Raw genomic sequence first — 17,632 nt, forward strand, 5'->3', positions numbered from 1 at the left:
GGTAGAGAGCAGACTTTCAGGTGATTGAATTGCCAATCTTAGCCTCATACACACAGGCACGTACAGGGTTAACTGTACCTGGCAAAGGACTCCAGGGTGGCAAGGGAGCCGAATGAGCACCTCCTGGCAGTTGAATTGGGTGATTGGATCACCGGGTTGTTCTGGTCACCCCATTGGGTCCACTGTCTAAATCCAATCACTCAAGAGATAAGCCAATCACCAGTCAAGAGGTCTCCGCCCACCTTGGGCCCATGCCTCCATATAAGGGCCTTCTCTCTTCTCTGATTCAAATGCTCATTTCAAAAGTGGACCCAGCCGGTCATCTCCCTGGCCTTCAGAGTCCCCCTCAGACCCTGAAGTCCTCCTGTCCATCTGGAGTCCCAAGAGGCTGCAGCCATGCCCTCCTCCCCACTCAGGGTGGCCGTGGTCTGCATGAGCAATGTCAACAGGAGCATGGAAGCCCATCGTGTCCTCAGCAAGAATGGGTTCCATGTCAGGTCTTTTGGAGCCGGATCCCACGTGAGGCTCCCAGGAGGGGCACACAAGCCACCCGTGCTCTACGACTTCTCCACGTCCTACAAGAAGATGCACAGCGACCTCTCCTCTAAAGACCAAAAGCGCTACAAAAGGAATGGAGTCTTACACATCCTGAAAAGAAATGAGAGAATCAAGCCTGGCCCAGAAAGGTTTCAAGAGTGCCCAGATCCCTTTGATATCATCTTCACCTGTGGGCAGAGGGCCTATAACCGAGTGGTGGCCGACCTGTGCGCCAGGGATCAGGAGACCTGGCAGCCTGTACCGGTCGTCAACGTGGACATAGACGACACCCTGGAGGCAGCCAGCTTTGGAGCCTCGATCATCTGTGAGCTCTGCCAGGGTCTCCAGCAGGCAGACGACATGCAAAGTCGTCTGGCCGAGCTGCTCCAGGCAGCGAAGGAGAAAACAGGAAGGAGCTTTCTGCACACGGTCTGCTTCTACTGAGGAAGCATCTTGGCTGGTTTCAGCTCCTTTGTCGTTAAGAACCCATGCCTGGACTCTTGAGCTGCTGGGTATCGTCTGGGAGAGGCTTCTTCAAAGCCGTTTCTGCTAAAGGCCATCTCTGTATGATCTGTTGTCAGGTACACCCCACCCAGTGAAGGAGGTGGAGGAGGAGAGCATCACATGGCACGGGGAACATGGAACACCCATAGACATGCCAACACTTCCAATGTGGGGAACAATGGTGTGGAACTGGACCTTGAAGGAAGAACTCAGTGCTCACATGGTTCTGCAAGGAGGTTAATCTCGAGGACTCTCTTTACTGGATGGACTATCAAGGCTGATCACAGAGCCTGGGACAAGCAATGCAGTGAAGGATATTCTGAGAAAAAGGAACAGTGTCTATTTTATTGATCTATATGGATACTAATTTCCTTTTGTCCTTTCAGCATGGTGTGTTGATAGGACAGATTGTTTTTTCTTAAGTGGGATGGGATACATTGAGTGGAAATTATATTGAATTGGAAATATTTTTGCATTTAGATTGTATGTCTTTGACGAATGCCTGCTTTATTAGAAACTCAGTGTAGATCATGTGTAGCTTTTTTGGGGAAAATCCAAGCATGATTTTTTTAATCAAATAGCTCATTTATGAAATAAGATTATAAATTGGTGTAGTCCGTGGTCACATTTATTACTAAAATCCAAGCCCTATCTGTTGAAGTATGTAGCTTGTTTAAATAAAACAAAATGAAATAAATCAAAATAATACTCTTTAATTTAAGAAAATGTATCCTCTATGACCCATTTCCCAGAATATTGGAAATAAAAACAAAAATAAGCAAATGGGACCTAATTAAACTTAAAAGCTTCTGCACAACAAAGGAAACTCTAAGCAAGGTGCAAAGACAGCCTTCAGAATGGGAGAAAATAATAGCAAATGAAGCAACTGACAAACAACTAATCTCAAAAATATACAAGCAACTCCTGCAGCTCAATTCCAGAAAAATAAACGACCCAATCAAAAAATGGGCCAAGGAACTAAATAGACATTTCTCCAAAGAAGACATACAGATGGCTAACAAACACATGAAAAGATGCTCAATATCACTCCTTATCAGAGAAATGCAAATCAAAACCACAATGAGGTACCATTTCACCATTTGCAATGAGGTACCATAGCAGTCAGAATGGCTGCTATCCATAAGTCTACAAGCAATAAATGCTGGAGAGGGTATGGATAAAAGGGAACCCTCTTACACTGTTGGTGGGAATGCAAACTAGTACAGCCACTATGGAGCACAGTGTGGAGATTCCTTAAAAAAAAACTTGAAATAGAACTGCCTTATGATCCAGCAATCCCACTGCTGTGCATACACACAGAAGAAACCAGAATTGAAAGAGGCACGTGTACCCCAATGTTCATCCCAACACTGTTTATAATAGCCAGGTTATGGAAGCAACCTAGATTTCCATCAGCAGATGAATGGATAAGAAAGCAGTGGTACATACGGAGTATTACTCAGCCATTAAAAAGAATACATTTGAATCAGGTCTAATGAGGTGAATGAAACTGGAGCCTATTATACAGAGTGAAGTAAGCCAGAAAGAAGAACACCAATACAGTATACTAACGCATATATATGGAATTTAGAAAGATGGTAACAATAACCCTGTGTACGAGACAGCAAAAGAGACACTGATGTATAGATCAGTCTTATGGACTCTGTGGGAGAGGGAGAGGGTGGGGAGATTTGAGAGAAGGGCATTGAAACATGTATAATATCATGTATGAAATGAGTTGCCAGTTCAGGTTTGATGCACGATACTGGATGCTTGGGGCTGGTGCACTGGGACGACGCAGAGGGAGGGTATGGGGAGGGAGGAGGGAGGAGGGTTCAGGATGGGGAACACAGGTATACCTGTGGCGGATTCATTTTGATATTTGGCAAAACTAGTACAATATTGTAAAGTTTACAAATAAAATAAAATTAAAAAAAGAGAAAAAAATCAATCTTCATATAAATGAAAACATATTCAAGGTTACCTCAAGGTGAAAAAAACAGGGACAGTGTCCAGTCAAATAGCGCTCAGAATTGGCAGAAAGTGAAAGAAACCGTGCCCTGTAAGGTCTCCTCTACCAGCACTGCAGACATCAGGAAGGCTTATGGAATGACACAGGAGCACTGCTCTAGCACTAAGAGCTCAACTGCTGGCTGCCACAGTGCTGGCACGCTGAACAAGAACCCCCTGTCCCCACCCTGAGTCTCAGAGAGAAATTCAGGAGCACACAAAGCAGATCAGAAGTAGAGGTTTTCGCCACTGTGTGACCCTAGAGCCATCCTATGAAGAGAAAGGACCATGATGAAATAACTTCCTCCTGTAGTATCATGAATGTAGTTCAGGCTCTGAGATCTTTCTTCTCTCTCTCTCTGTTTTTCCAGGCAGGATGAGTTAGGTCTCAGGAAGTGACTATTAAAAAACATTTTCACATCATATTTGAGAGCTGACTACCTTTTCAGGTATGCCTGGCCTTTTCTCTAATCTGGCTTTTCTCTTCAGAATATTCAACCCCCCATCTAGAGGCAATGCTTCTCAGGGACTTCCGAGGTCCAGTCAAGTTTCTGAAATCTCTGTTACTAATCAACTTGCTCCCAATCTTTAGTGCATGTCCCTGCAATCCAATTCAGTGGTCTGGGAGTCCAATTCCCAAGGTTAAACAAGCTCCCCTTCAGTTCATGCTGATGCTCTGGGGGTCACACTTTGAGTAGACTTGGGCTGTTTACTGATGTAGGACTCTTTGCACTTGGAGAATCACTACAATGGACAGAACATTCAGTCTGTGGCTCTATGAAGAGATCTTTGCCCTCGCCATTTTGAAGTGACAGCATTAAGTCTCCTTAGTGGTCAATGTCCTGACCCCAAGTTTAATATCTGTAGAGTTGCTTCATCAGCTATGCAAATGGAGAAAAGCAATGAAAAGGCTTCTATTTTGAGTATGGAGTGCTCAGACTGAGCTGCATTTGGAGACAAGATAAGGGAGGAGGATCTGCTCTGTTTGCTCCAGAATTCTGATGAGTTGAAGGAAAGAGAAAGGAGAAAATGAGGTGTTATTGCAACTTGTGAAACCCTATCAAATGGCAGTCATATTTTGCAGAGGTTGCTTTTGACATTGGTGCATGCTTTTCTTGACTGATAGGAAGAACCATGAATGCCTTCCTAGGATTTAGCACAACTGCTGTACTGGAGTATCAACTCTAACATGAAAATCTGGGGAACAAACACTGTGATCCTTTGCATCATTGGATTAGGAGGCTCAGGAACTTCAAAGGCCTTTTCCACATGCATGTCTTCAGCTCTTTGGAAGGCTGGTGAGAAGCCAGTGAGTAGTTGTTTTGCCTGATACCAAGTCTAGCCCCATACACACAGGCACAGATGGAGTTAACTGGAGATGGAAAAATGCTCAGGATGGGGGTGGGGGTTGGGTGGGCACCCATTGAGGTTGAGTGATTGCATCACTGGGATTGTTCTGAAAACAGCACTAGGTTCTCTGCTCCCAGCCCACCGTTCAAATCCAATCAGTCAATAGTTAAGCCAATCATCAATCAAGATCTCTCCTCCCACTGAGGACAAGTGCCTCCATATAAATGCCTTCTTTCTTCTTTGAGGCTAACACTCCTTGGAAGAGCTGGACCCAGTTGGTCATCCCCTGGCCTTCAGAGTTCCCTCAGCCTCTGAAGTCCAGGCATCTGGCTGGAGTCCCAAGTAGCCGCCACCATGCCCTCGTATCCGCTCAGTGTGGCTGTGGTCTGCATGAGCAACATGAACAGGAGCATGGAGGCCCACCGCATCCTCAGGAGGAAAGGATTCCGAGTCAGGTCCTTCGGAGCTGGGTCTCGAGTCAGGCTCCCAGGAAGGGCACGCAACCTCCCCGTGGTTTATGATTTCTCCACCACCTATGAGGAGATGCGCAAGGACCTTGTGCGCAAAGACCGACAACGCTATAACAGCAACGGCATCTTACACATCTTGGGAAGAAACGAGAGAATCAAGCCTCGCCCGGAAAGATTTCAAGAGTGCCGAGATCGCTTTGACGTCATCTTCACCTGTGAGGAGAGCGTCTACGACAAGGTGGTGGAGGAGCTGTTGGTCCGAGAGCAGGAGACCTTCCAGCCTGTGCACGTGATCAACGTGGACATGGCCGACAACGCGGAGGACGCCACGCTTGGGTCTTTCATCATCTGTGAGCTCTGACAACACCTCCAGCAGGCAGACAACCTGGAGGACTCTCTGGTCGAGGTGCTCCTGGCAGCCGAGCGGAAAACTGGCAAGAGCTTTCTGCACACGGTCTGCTTCTACTGAGGATCTTGTCTGCTTGCAGCTCCTCTTGGTAAGCACTTGTGTCTGGACATTGGGCTAGGTGGTATTTTCTGTCAGAAGCGGCTTCCAAGGCCTTTCTGCTAAAAGCCATCTACATGACTTTGTCCAGGTACACTCCAGCCTGGGAAGGAAGTGGAGAAGGAAATCTTTTTCTGCCAAAGTAACATGAATGCACTGGTGGCATCCAGACCCTTCTATGGTGGGGGTTGATGGTATGGATTCTTGACCTGGAAGGTGAACACTTCAGGGCTCACAGGGCTCTGCGAGGAAGTTAACCTAGAGACATCAAGAGACCAAGATTTACAGTGGACAAATGATGTGCTGAAGGACATTCAGGGGAGAAGAACAAACAAACCCCACACCATTTCCATTCCATCATTTGTTTTTACTTCATTTTAATACAATTTCCTTTTGTCATTTTTGTATTGTGCATCAGTATAAATGAATTTTTCTTTTTAGTGAGATAGGATTATATTTAATGTTTGAACTTTAAAAATATAATTTTATTTTGTATATATTTTGGTAACTGCTAGTTTCATAGAAACTCAGGTTTGATAATAATAGGCATTGATTGCTGAAATGTGAGCACGATCTGTTCAATTCAATATTCATGAAATGAAATAAAAGCTTCTAGTTCATAGAAAATGAATCTCCTAATTTTTGGTAGGGGTTGGATCTTGCAAAAGGAACACCTTGGTTTCTTACTGTTGAAGCTGAATGAATTCCACAGAGTAAAGCGCTCTATCCTCAAGCGGATTTTCTTCATGCATAAAAGGTTCATTGAGTATTGAACTCCTCTAAACGTGGATTCTATGTGTAGGGAAGTGAATCATCTTGGGTCTGACCAGCAATGACACCTAGGCATATGTAACTTACAGCAGAAATTAAAGGAAGGGGGAGTTGGCCTGGTTGAATGAGGTATCTTGCTATGTCAGAAGGTTGATGTGGACTTTATTTACAGAGCAAAGGCAGGATGGACCAAGGGTGTACCAGGAGGCATGGGATGAGCTAGTAGAGGATTTCCCCAGGAGAAGTGTGGATTGAGCAGTAAGGTGGACGCTCTGGACAGGGGGACAAGCTATGGGATCATAGGAAGATGGTGGAGTTGAAGGATGGAACATGCTGAAGAGGAGAGGGAGAGGGAAGAATTTAGAAGCAATGTCAATTTTCTGTCTTTCCACACCGGTGACAGGGTGTACTTATCCACATGGGGCAGTGTTGGCGGTAGGGAGGTGAGGGTTTCTTTCTGGGTAGATTCAATGAGCTTCAGGGTCAGTCTTTCATCTGATGTTGAGGCAGGTAGGGCAGGAATGGGAAAAGGATCCGATGGTGTGTTGAGATGATCATGTCCAGTGATGGGAACACAAAATGGAAATAGGGAATGTTGGGGACCCTTTATAAGAGAGAGAAATGATCTGTCCAGGAGATCTTACTTTTGTCAGAACATTCACTGGAAGGAATTGAGAAAATATTTTCGGTTGATTTCCTGTTTGTAGAGGAATGGAGGAGGCAAATATGATAAAGCATGTAAAAGTGGGGCTGGTGTTCTGAAGGAGTGACTCCAGTGATGAAACTCAACATAGAAAGTGTCCATGGAAAAGTTAAAGGGAATGGAACTGGATGAAATGGATGGTGGGACATGGTTTGTCTAAGAGTCCTTAGAGCTGCAAAAATAATTAAGATTGGAGGGTTGACAGTTGAAATTTGATGCGTGTCTTGCTTCAGATTTAGATGTAGTGCAGAGATCTGGATGGATCTTGGGAAGTTGCTGTCTTGGGGGAGGGTGTAGACAAAAGCAGTTGGGCAAATGTAACAACACTGAATATCTTTGGTATTGAATGGGTGATTTTTGTGCTGGTTGGGTTCCCTGTGAATGGGACCTGTTCTAGTGACTTCACATAAAGAATTGTCAAGAGAATAGGAACCCTCTTATTGACATATGGATGATGACCCCGAGGATGCCACCTTTGGGTCTTATCATCTGTGAGCTCTGCAAATGCCTCCAGCAGGTGGACTACCTGGAAGACCCTCTGGTTGAGGTGCTCCTGACAGCCCAGTGGAAAACAGGCAAGAGCTTTCTGCACATGATCTGCTTCTACTGAAGATCTTGTCTGGTTTCAGCTTCTTAGTCAGTAAGAACCTGTGCCTGGACATTGGGCTAGGCAGTATTTGCTGTGCAAGGATCTCATAGCCCTTTTTGCTCAAAGCCATCCTTATGATTTTTTTCAGGTGCACCCCACCCAAGCATGGAAATGCAGGAGAAAAGCATTATATGGATAATGGAACTTGAATCACCAGGAGCCATCAAAAACCTTCCAGAGTGAGGGATGATGCTGTGGGGACTTGACTTGGAGGGAACAGTTCAGTGCTCACATGGCTCTGCAAGGAAGTGAACCTGAAGGACTCTGCTTTTCAGATCAACTAATGAAGGCTTATAATGGAATGCTGGAAGTGCTTGTTCAGTATAATCAGGAGAGAAACTTGTCTATTTCATCATTTTAAAACAATATCCTTTTTGCTCTTTTGTAGTTTTATATAAATACATAAATTTTTATTGAGATGTCATTCTAGTGAATTGTTTTTACTTAGAAATATATTTATATTTAGATTGTATGTCTTTTTTTTCCAATACGATATTTTAAACTTAAAAAAAATTTTATGTCTTTTACTAATGCCAATCTTAAGAGAAACAGCTAAGATTATGGGTGGCATTTACTAAGATCCCAGCATGATTTTTTCAAGTAAATAGCTCATGACATTAAGTAAAATGAAATAAAACCCTCTGAATTATAGAAAAAGTGTTGTCTTGTTTGTGGTAGCACAGGGATCTTACAAAGTGAGCCCTCTGGTTTCTTATTATTCAATCCATGTGAATTCCATGGAGAAAAAGTTTTCTTTCCTAATAAGTTCTTTCTTCATGCTAGTTGAGTTCCTATCCGGTGGGCAAGGGATGGCAAAAATGACAGAGGAGTAAAATGCTGCAGGTACTGCAATGGAAAGATACAGTGATTAATTACAAAATATAAAGTGTATATGAAATAGATAACTAATAAGGACCTTTTCTGGGCTTCCCAGGTGGTGCTAGTGGTGAAGAACCCAGTTGCCAATGCAGGAGACATAAGAGATTCAGGTTTGATCCTTGGGTCTGGAAGTCCCCGGAAGCAGGCATGGCAACCCACTCCAGTATTCTTGCCTGGAGAATCCCATGGACAGAGGAGCCTAGTGGGATACAGTCCATGGGTTTGCAAAGAGTCCAATATGACTGAGCGACGGGGCATGCACATGCTCAAGGACCTTTTCTATAGCACAAGGGACTCTTCTCCACTTTGTAGTGACCTATATAGATATATATGGATAAAAAAGGTTGAAAAGAGGGGATATATATAAGTGTGTGTATAACTGATTCACTAGTTCTTGTACAGTAGAAACTAACATAACATTCTAAATCAACTATAGACCAATATATATATATATTTTTAATTTACTTAAAAACATCCAATATGTCTGTGAATAAATTAAAACAAATGTGATGGGAGATAAAGTATATTGTGGAATGTGGTTTGTCTAATTCGCCTTAAAGGTCATAAAAATATAAAAATGTTTGGGGAGTTAGAACTTTAAGGTTGGTGAATTTAGTGTTTCACATTTTGATCTAGTGGTAGATTTCTTGTGGAACTATAGAAGCTGGTGTCTCTTGTAGAGTTAGAAAAATGCAGATGAGGAAGTTGTCAAAACCCTGAACACTGTGGGCATTGAGTGGGTGAACTTTTAGTTGCTGGAGTTTCTGTGAATGAGAACTGAAGGTGAGTAAAAGTTTGCTGGGAGGCTGCCTGGGCTCATGTTTCCTCCTGAAATGCGCAGCACCTGGGGCTTCCTTGTGTGGAGAGTTGGAGACAGATTAGAGAGGGTGATGAGAATGCAGAGATCATTTACATGGAGCGGTGGATATTACTACAGAATTTGTCCAGGACTATGAACTGCTGGTTGGATAAGGGCATAGCAACCCACTCCACTGTTCTTGCCTGGAGAATCCCATGGACAGAGGAGTCTGGCAGACTACAGTCCATAGCATTGCACAGAGTCAGACGTGACTGAAGTGACTTAGCATGCATACACTCATGAACTGCCGGCAGCATTCCAAAAGTATTTTCCAAACTTCCTCAAGGTGATTGCAGTTCCAGGATGCTGAGTCCTGATCTTCATCATTGGATGGTCCTTTTACCAGCCTCTTAGGATGCTCCTCACTATGGCAATGTCTTTTCAGCTTCAGATCCACCAAAGTCGGCCACAGATTGGACCAGAGCGCTGCTAAGTTCTCTGCAGGTCTCCTGGCACTCCTTTAAAAAAAAAAAACAAAAAACTGTTCTATACATCAGTGTCTCTTTAGAGGGAGAGGGTGGGAAGATTTGGGAGAATGGCATTGAAACATGTAAAATATCATGTATGAAACGAGTTGCCAGTCCAGGTTCGATGCACGATACTGGATGCTTGGGGCTGGTGCACTGGGACGACCCAGAGGGATGGAATGGGGAGGGAGGAGGGAGGAGGGTTCAGGATGGGGAACACATGTACACCTGTGGCGGATTCATTTTGATATTTGGCAAAACTAATACAGTTATGTAAAGTTTAAAAATAAAATAAAATTAAAAAAAAAAAAAAACCCGGAACTGGGGGGCTGGGATTAGAACTGCTGCTGCTGTCACTTCAGTCGTGTCTGACTCTATGCGACCCCATAGATGGCAACCTACCAGGCTCCGCCCTCCCTGGGATTCTCCAGGCAAGAACACTGGAGTGGGTTGCCATTTCCTTCTCCAATCCATGAAAGTGAAAAGTGAAAGTCAAGTTGCTCAGTCGTGACCCTATGGACTATAGCACACTAGGCTCTTCCATCCATGGGATTTTTCAGGCAAGAGTACTGGAGCTGGGTGCCATTATTGTTAAATACGGTGAAAGAATAGTTTCCAGGTGGTATTAACATCATTGGTGTTGGTGGTTTTTCTAAAGGGAGGGGAAATTTGTCATTTTTAATGCTAACTAACAATAATATGTTTGTAAGTGTGAGGAATGGAAAAATAAAGATTTAGATGTGCTACTGGACATACAGTGGTTTCTTGACTAGACAAACATAATTCCAGTTAAGACACATAGGCAAATTAAATATTCAGACGGTTGTTGTAGGTGAAATGGCAGCATTTGAATGCAAATTGTTGAAAGACATGAATGTACATGTAATTAGATATGTTAAGTATGCCAGTGATAGCTTTGGGACTCTGACGGGGCATGTGGACATGACTGTGGGTATGTCAGAGCAAGTTGTATTTCATGATCTGGGTGATATTTGCCTTACAAGAATTTGTTAGGCTGTGCATTTGTTTTGTTTTATGTATTTGTGTGTGTATTTACAATAACAATTAAAAAAAATCCCCAAATGACAGAAATACTTTATATTCCAAGAGCCAACAGCCTAACAATATAAGTGTCAGTAACTTCATTCATAATCAATTTATTTAAATCAATTTATTTAAAATCCCTCATTTCCCAAATCCCTACCCCTACCTGTTGTTTCTTGATTTTATATCCCCCTTATGACTGTTGTTCCTGCTTCACTTCACTCTAAATCCACAGGACAGATGATATAATACTTCCACATTACTCCACTGGCCAAAGAAAGTCATGAGGTGATCACAGGTGCAAGGGAGTGGGGAACAGATCGCACCTCATGAAGGAGGAATTGGCTTGTGTAGACAGTGGAGGGGTTGGGTAGGGAAGGATTATGGTATGCATCTGTGCAGATAGTCAGCCTTATTGGAAACACTATCCAATTGAAAATGTCTGAAAGCTTGACAATATAGTCTGCAGGCATCATTGTGAGGACTAAGTTACTCTCAAATATTGCTGGGAGTCATGAAAAATAGTATAGCCTGTACAAAGGGAATCTTTCCACACAAGACAAAACTACAAATGCATTACCCCTGGACCAAGGTGCCCCCACTTGCAAAAATAGACCATAGATCTTTCAACAGAGTTATCCAACTGGAGAAGAGAGAGAAAATGCAGAAAAATAGAGAGACCTTTTTAAAAAAATATATTTTTAATTGGAGGATAATTGCTTTACAATGTTTTTTTGGTTTCTGCCATAAGACAATGTGAATCAGCCATGCTGCTGCTGTTGCTGCTAAGTCGCTTCAGTTGTGTCCGACTCTGTGTGACCCCATAGATGGCACCCCACGAGGCTCCCCCGTCCCTGGGATTCTCCAGGCAAGAACACTGGAGTGGGTTGCCATTTCCTTCTCCAATGCAAGAAAGTGAAAACTGAAAGTGAAGTCGCTGAGTCTTGTCCGACTCAGCGACCCCATGGACTGCACCCACTGGGCTCCTCCATCCATGGGATTTTCCAGGCAAGAGTGCTGGAGTGGGGTGCCATTGCCTTCTCCAGAATCAGCCATAAGTATACATATATCCCTTCCCTCTTAAGACTCCCTCCTGCCTTCTCCCTGTTCCACTCTTCTAGGTTATCACAGTGCACCACGCTGACCTCCCTGTGTTATACAGCAGCATCCCACTAGCTATCTATTTTACAAATGGGGGTGCATATATGTCAATGCTACTCTCTCAATTTGTCCTACCCTCTCCTTCTCCTGGGCTTTTCTGGATGCTCATTGGTAAAGAATCCTCCTGCAATGCAGGAGACACAGGACACCACTACGCATCTTGTGGTACTTTCATTACATCTTTAGTTGTGGAGATGCTTTTCTGCTGGTCTTAGGGTCATTTTCATTGATAGCTGTTCTGTAAATGGTTGCAATTTGGGATTGTCCATGGAAGCAGGTGAGCTTAGGGTTTTCTGACTCTGCCACGTTAGCTACACCTCTACATATATCAGTGTGTTTTTTACGTACGCTTGCTCAGTGTACTCTTACATGTTTGTACTGTATTTGCTCTTGTGTTGAATATTTTCTTCCAAATAGCTGATAATATAAATAAAATGAAAGATTTAGTAAACATTTGCTATGTTTAATGTTTTATAATGATAAAGGTTTACTGATACATACACTCATTATTTATGTTCACATTATGTTAACAGTGAATACATATGAATTTTAAGATATATATGGATTTTATAATTGTCTAAAAAGCAAAAGTATAATGAAAGCTACAATATAGGGGCAAATGGCAGGAAAATGTCTGAATGAGAGGAATAAAACAAGTGTAGCCATTGAAAGCATAGAATACCCTAGTAAATAAGAGTTTAACAATTACCCAGGAAAGGTCACTGTTTCCAGGGCATTACATTCTAACCTCCAGCCAAGAGTAGGGAGGTGAACTAATCTAGTTATGAATTCTATGTATAAGAAAGTGAACTAAGACCCCAAAGGCAGTGATATCTAATGAGTTATTAAAGACATTGCAAGAAACATTTACAAACCCATCCCTGATAAAATTGGCCTATGACAACAAGATACAGAGTTATTTGATTAGTATTTCCACTGTACCCTTCCACGTCTTGATACAAAACTAACCTAAAGCATGATGAGCATTATTGAGGAAAGCACAAGGGTAGTTTCCATTATTATAGTCATATCTGCTTTGGAAACAGCAAATGAACTACCAGGTCCCGAATCTGCTTGGTCTTAATCCCATAAACCGTGGGATTGAATGTAGGTGCAATGAGAATATAGACATTGGCCAGAAGAATGTAAATATTGAGTGGAATGTGGTATCCAAACCACTGAGTGAGAACTGAGAAGATCCCAGGTCCATAAAAGAGGATGATGATACAGATATGGGAGCCACATATGTTGAGAGTTTGTGAGGAGCATCTTGGGAAGGGATGTGGAGGACAGCACGGAGAATAGGCATATATGAAACAAAGATTAGCACAACATCTAAGACCAAGGTTAACATTAGGACAAAAAATCAAATCAGATGTTCTATGTGAATGTCGCTCAGATGTGTTCAACTCTTCGCGACACCATGGACTATACAGTCCATGGAATTCTCCAGGCCAGAATACTGAAGTGGATAGCCATTTCCTTCTCCAGCATTTTGTTGGATATCGTTGCAGGAAATGTTTGCCAGGACAACGTGCTTACAAGCAGTGTTTGGGAGGATGTTATTTTGATAATAAGTCAGTCTTTTCTGGAGAAATATTACAGGAAAAACTGTACAGTAACTTCTTAGGAAGATGGATATATGAATTTTCCCTATCAGTGTATGTGTCAGAACAGTGGTGTATCACAGGGGGTAGCATATTGCAATGCCATCACCAGCAAGATCCCAGACTCGTAAATGAAAGTGGAAGAGAGGAAGAATACCTGACAAATGCAGCGATCCAGGGAGAGCTCTCCAGCATGGAACCAGAGGATCGCCAAGGCCTGAGGGACTCTGCACATGGAGAGGACAAGGTCTGCTCCGGACAGCATGCAGAGGAAGAGGTACATGGGTTCATGGAGGCTGTGCTCGGTGAGGATAATGAAGAGGAACAGGCTGTTTCCAAGCAAGGCAGAGGCATAGGAAATAACAAAGGGGATGGAAATCCACATGTAGTGGTCTTCAAGGCCAGGGATGCCCAGCAAGCAGAAGACTGTGTGGCTAGCACCAGTGTGGTTTAAGGTCCTCATACTTGGGAAGTTCTTCCAGAATCTCATGCCTATTCATGGAGACAGAGGAAAATAAAAAACATATGCAAACGTTTCTTTCGAATTTTCATTTGATTTTGGTTCTTACTTCATCCCATTCCATTCTGATGATGTCAGGAATTTTGGATATATAAAGATAAGTAAGGTATGACTTGCTTTCTGAATGAAGCCTTAATTTCACAAGCAACATGGACCCATAGAGCAGTAGAGAAAATTAAATGAGTATGGTAATGATTAACATCTTGTTGTCCAAAATTAAGTGAATACACAAACAAAATGGAAAGAATAATTTACTCTGTATTTGTGTTGGTTTTAAGAATGAGTTGTTTTTTTTTTTTAACTTACCTAGGAAAATAGTTTTGTGTCTATGGGTAGGGAATTAGGGGTGGAGCAGAACAAAGGCTTTCCCTGAGCAGGTAGCTATGTCCTATTGTTTTGACTACAGAATAAAGAGTAGGATAGTATAACATGAGTTTTCAAAGTGTTTTTGAAACCTCATCAATATTTAATGTGTCCCTTGTCAATTTCTTTCTAGGCAACAGTGAAAAAATTCTGGTAATGACCTAAAACACTTGTGCACCATGTATCCAGGCCAGCTGAAGGCTGAGGAGTTCATAATATAGTCCCATTATCTATTGTACTGCATAAGAAAGAGGAGTTGTGAGGTCACATGGAAGGAGGAGCAGTGGGCCCAAATTCTAAGAGCTCTTGGAGAGGAAGAAAGAAAGGTTCAATTGTTTCAGTTTCTAGAAGAAACACAGGTGGTTTGGTGGACAGAGGTCTCTTTCCCCCATGAATCAATATCCAAAATTGCTATTTGTAAAAGGAGTGTTTTTATACTATGAAGGCCAAACTCAAGGGCTTACATCTTCCATGCCCTCTCTCACTATGACTGAAGTTGACTCCCACGTCCATCTGCATTCTCATGAGAGGACCTTGGTGCAAAACTCAGGGAGTTGCAAATTCAGGAATCCATGAAATAATGAAGTATACTGATCAACAACTTTCAAGATCTGCATTTTTAACAGGGAATAACTGAAGATCCAGCACAAAGTAAGTCACAATGAGTGTTCTCTGCCCTTCCAGGATTGATACTTCTCACCTCTGAATTTATTTAACAGATTGGGAAATTCCTCTCCTATTTTTATTCCTGTTACCTTCTAAGTAATGACTAAAGTTGTCCTAAAAATATAATCATGAACAGAAACCCAGTAGAGGTGTGTGAAGATGTTCCTGCTGTGGTCAGCTGCCAAAGTCAGGTCAGTCTGTGACCAAACAGCCATTTTGAGAATAGATTGTGCCCTGAGAAAGGCCATCCTCCTGAAGGAGATGGAAGACACCAAAATAGACATGAAAATGCCATTGAGGGGCGGGGAGATAATGTGTGTGCCATATGCTGAGAAGCTTGTAGCAAGAAAAGGTTATAAAAATGAAACAACGTAAACGTTAAGTCATTATAAAGAGGAGCCAATGAGGACCATCTTAGAGATAATGATGGACACTGGATATTTGGGAGTAAAGAGGAATTTTTCTTCTAGGAGCCAGAGGAGAGATGCTGAGGAGCTCAATGTTTGTGGTGTGGTCTATGGGTACATTGTGAGTACTGATAGCTATTTGTTTACTGAATCAAATCTAAAGCAACTTCTCCAAACCGGCCTCATGCCAGTTCCCCCAGGCTGGATCCAGAGAGCTTCAGTATCATGGAGAATTTACTTGCTTCTGCCTGCTGTGTTCCCGAGAGAGCTGACCCTACTCAGGATACTGTTCACCATCTGCCCACTATGTCAACCATATGCTTGCGAAAGTCTTCTCCCCATATGTCATTTATTTCCTCTGATTTCACAAGGGATCTAATCATCAAAACACGTATCTCAGGAATAGGAGAAAATTTGATTACCTGACCGTGTTTCCCTTATTGATTTTAAATTTTCTGTGGTCTGGGAATTGTCTTTTTCCTTTGTGCAGTTCTAGACCTCAGCATATCAAGGCAAAGTGTAGCTTCTCAAAGTGTTTAACAAAGCGAACAAATGGCAAATATCAGGTAGGTGTGCTGAAGGATCAGTTCGGGGTGGCCGTGAATAACTCTCTTTAATGCCTCAGATATTGACACCACTGAGGATCTGGGCCAACATAGAACCTCCTCTGGAAGGACTTAGGGATCCCTGGCACAGTGAGAGCTAATGATGGTTCCCACTTCTTTACGCTCTCCTTTCCCAGACAGCACTTTCCATCCTACTGGGACAGCTCATATTTATGACAGTGGTTCAGTGGTGTGCTGGTAACCCAGCTCAAATACACATATATATACCTAGTATGTAGATAAATAAGTAAATGAATAAATAGTCCTGATTTGCAGTGCTTGCCAATTTCTGTGTATGTACTCCCCCAGTATGAAAAGGCAAAATGATAGGATACTTAAAGAGGAACTCCCCAGGTCAGTAGGTGCCCAATATGCTACTGGAGATGAGTGGAGAAATAACTCCAAAAAGAATGAAGGGATGGAGCCAAAGCAAAAACAATACCCAGTTGTGGGTGTGACTGGTGATAGAAGCAAGGTCTAATGCTGTAAAGAGCAATACTGCATAGGAACCTGGAATGTCAGGTCCATGATTCAAGGGAAATTAGAAGTGGTCAAACAAGAGATAGCAAGAGTGAATGTTGACATTCTTGGAATCAGTGAACTCAAATGGACTGGAATGGGTGAATTTAACTCAGATGACCATCATGTCTACTACTGCAGGCAGGAATCCCTCAGAAGAAATGGAGTAGCCATCATGATCAACAAAAGAGTCCGTAATGCAGTACTTGGATGCAATCTCAAAAACGACAGAATGATCTCTGTTCGTTTCCAAGGCAAACCATTCAATATCACAGTAATCCAAGTCTATGCCCCAACCAGTAACGCTGAAGAAGCTGAAGTTGAATGGTTCTATGAAGACCTACAAGACCTTTTAGAACTAATACCCCCAAAAGATGTCCTTTTCATTATAGGAAACTGGAATGCAAAAGTAGGAAGTCAAGAAACACCTGGAGTAACAGGCAAATTTGGCCTTGGAATACGGAATGAAGCAGGGCAAAGACTAATAAAGTTTTGCCAAGAAAATGCACTGGTCATAGCAAACACCCTCTTCCAACAACACAAGAGAAGACTCTACACATGGACATCACCAGATGGTCAACACCGAAATCAGATTGATTATGTTCTTTGCAGCCAAAATGGAGAAGGTCTATACAGTCAGCAAAAACAAGACCAGGAGCTGACTGTGTCTCAGACCATGAACTCCTTATTGCCAAATTCAGACTTAAATTGAAGAAAGTAGGGAAAACCACTACACCATTCAGGTATGACCTAAAGCAAATCCCTTATGATTATACAGTGGAAGTGAGAAATAGATTTAAGGGACTAGATCTGATAGATAGAGTGCCTGATGAACTATGGAATGAGGTTCGTGACATTGTGCAGGAGACAGGGATAAAGACCATCCCCATGTAAAAGAAATGCCAACAAGCAAAATGGCTGTCTGGGGAGGCCTTACAAATAGCTGTGAAAAGAAGAGAAGCGAAAAGCAAAGGAGAAAAGGAAAGATACAAGCATCTGAATGCAGAGTTCCAAAGAATAGCAAGGAGAGATAAGA

At 42.6% G+C, this 17,632-nt stretch overlaps 2 protein-coding genes and 1 pseudogene across 3 annotated transcripts; 2 read left to right on the forward strand and 1 right to left on the reverse strand.

The window, feature by feature from the left end:
- Positions 1-273: 273 nt before the first annotated feature.
- On the forward strand, positions 274-1,729 carry LOC112579442 (RNA polymerase II subunit A C-terminal domain phosphatase SSU72-like). Of its 2 annotated transcripts, none has more exons than XM_044929428.2 (2): positions 274-1,015; positions 1,093-1,729. In XM_044929428.2, the coding sequence occupies exon 1, from the start codon at positions 397-399 to the stop codon at positions 979-981; it is 585 nt and encodes a 194-aa protein (XP_044785363.1). In that variant the 5' UTR covers positions 274-396; the 3' UTR covers positions 982-1,015; positions 1,093-1,729. The 2 variants fall into 2 exon arrangements, with proteins under 2 accessions (XP_044785363.1, XP_044785362.1); XM_044929427.2 differs by having other exon boundaries at positions 1,119-1,729.
- Positions 1,730-4,699: 2,970 nt separating this feature from the next.
- LOC102405973 (RNA polymerase II subunit A C-terminal domain phosphatase SSU72-like) lies at positions 4,700-6,003 on the forward strand. Its single transcript, XM_044928965.2, has 2 exons — positions 4,700-5,368; positions 5,468-6,003. Exon 1 carries the CDS (start codon positions 4,756-4,758, stop codon positions 5,230-5,232), a length of 477 nt encoding a protein of 158 aa, XP_044784900.1. The 5' UTR covers positions 4,700-4,755; the 3' UTR covers positions 5,233-5,368; positions 5,468-6,003.
- Positions 6,004-12,934: 6,931 nt separating this feature from the next.
- LOC112579327 lies at positions 12,935-13,979 on the reverse strand (annotated as a pseudogene).
- Between the last annotated feature and the right edge of the window lie 3,653 nt (positions 13,980-17,632).

The sequence above is a fragment of the Bubalus bubalis genome, chromosome 16 (assembly GCF_019923935.1).
Source record: "Bubalus bubalis isolate 160015118507 breed Murrah chromosome 16, NDDB_SH_1, whole genome shotgun sequence".
NCBI classification, from domain to species: Eukaryota; Metazoa; Chordata; class Mammalia; order Artiodactyla; family Bovidae; genus Bubalus; species Bubalus bubalis.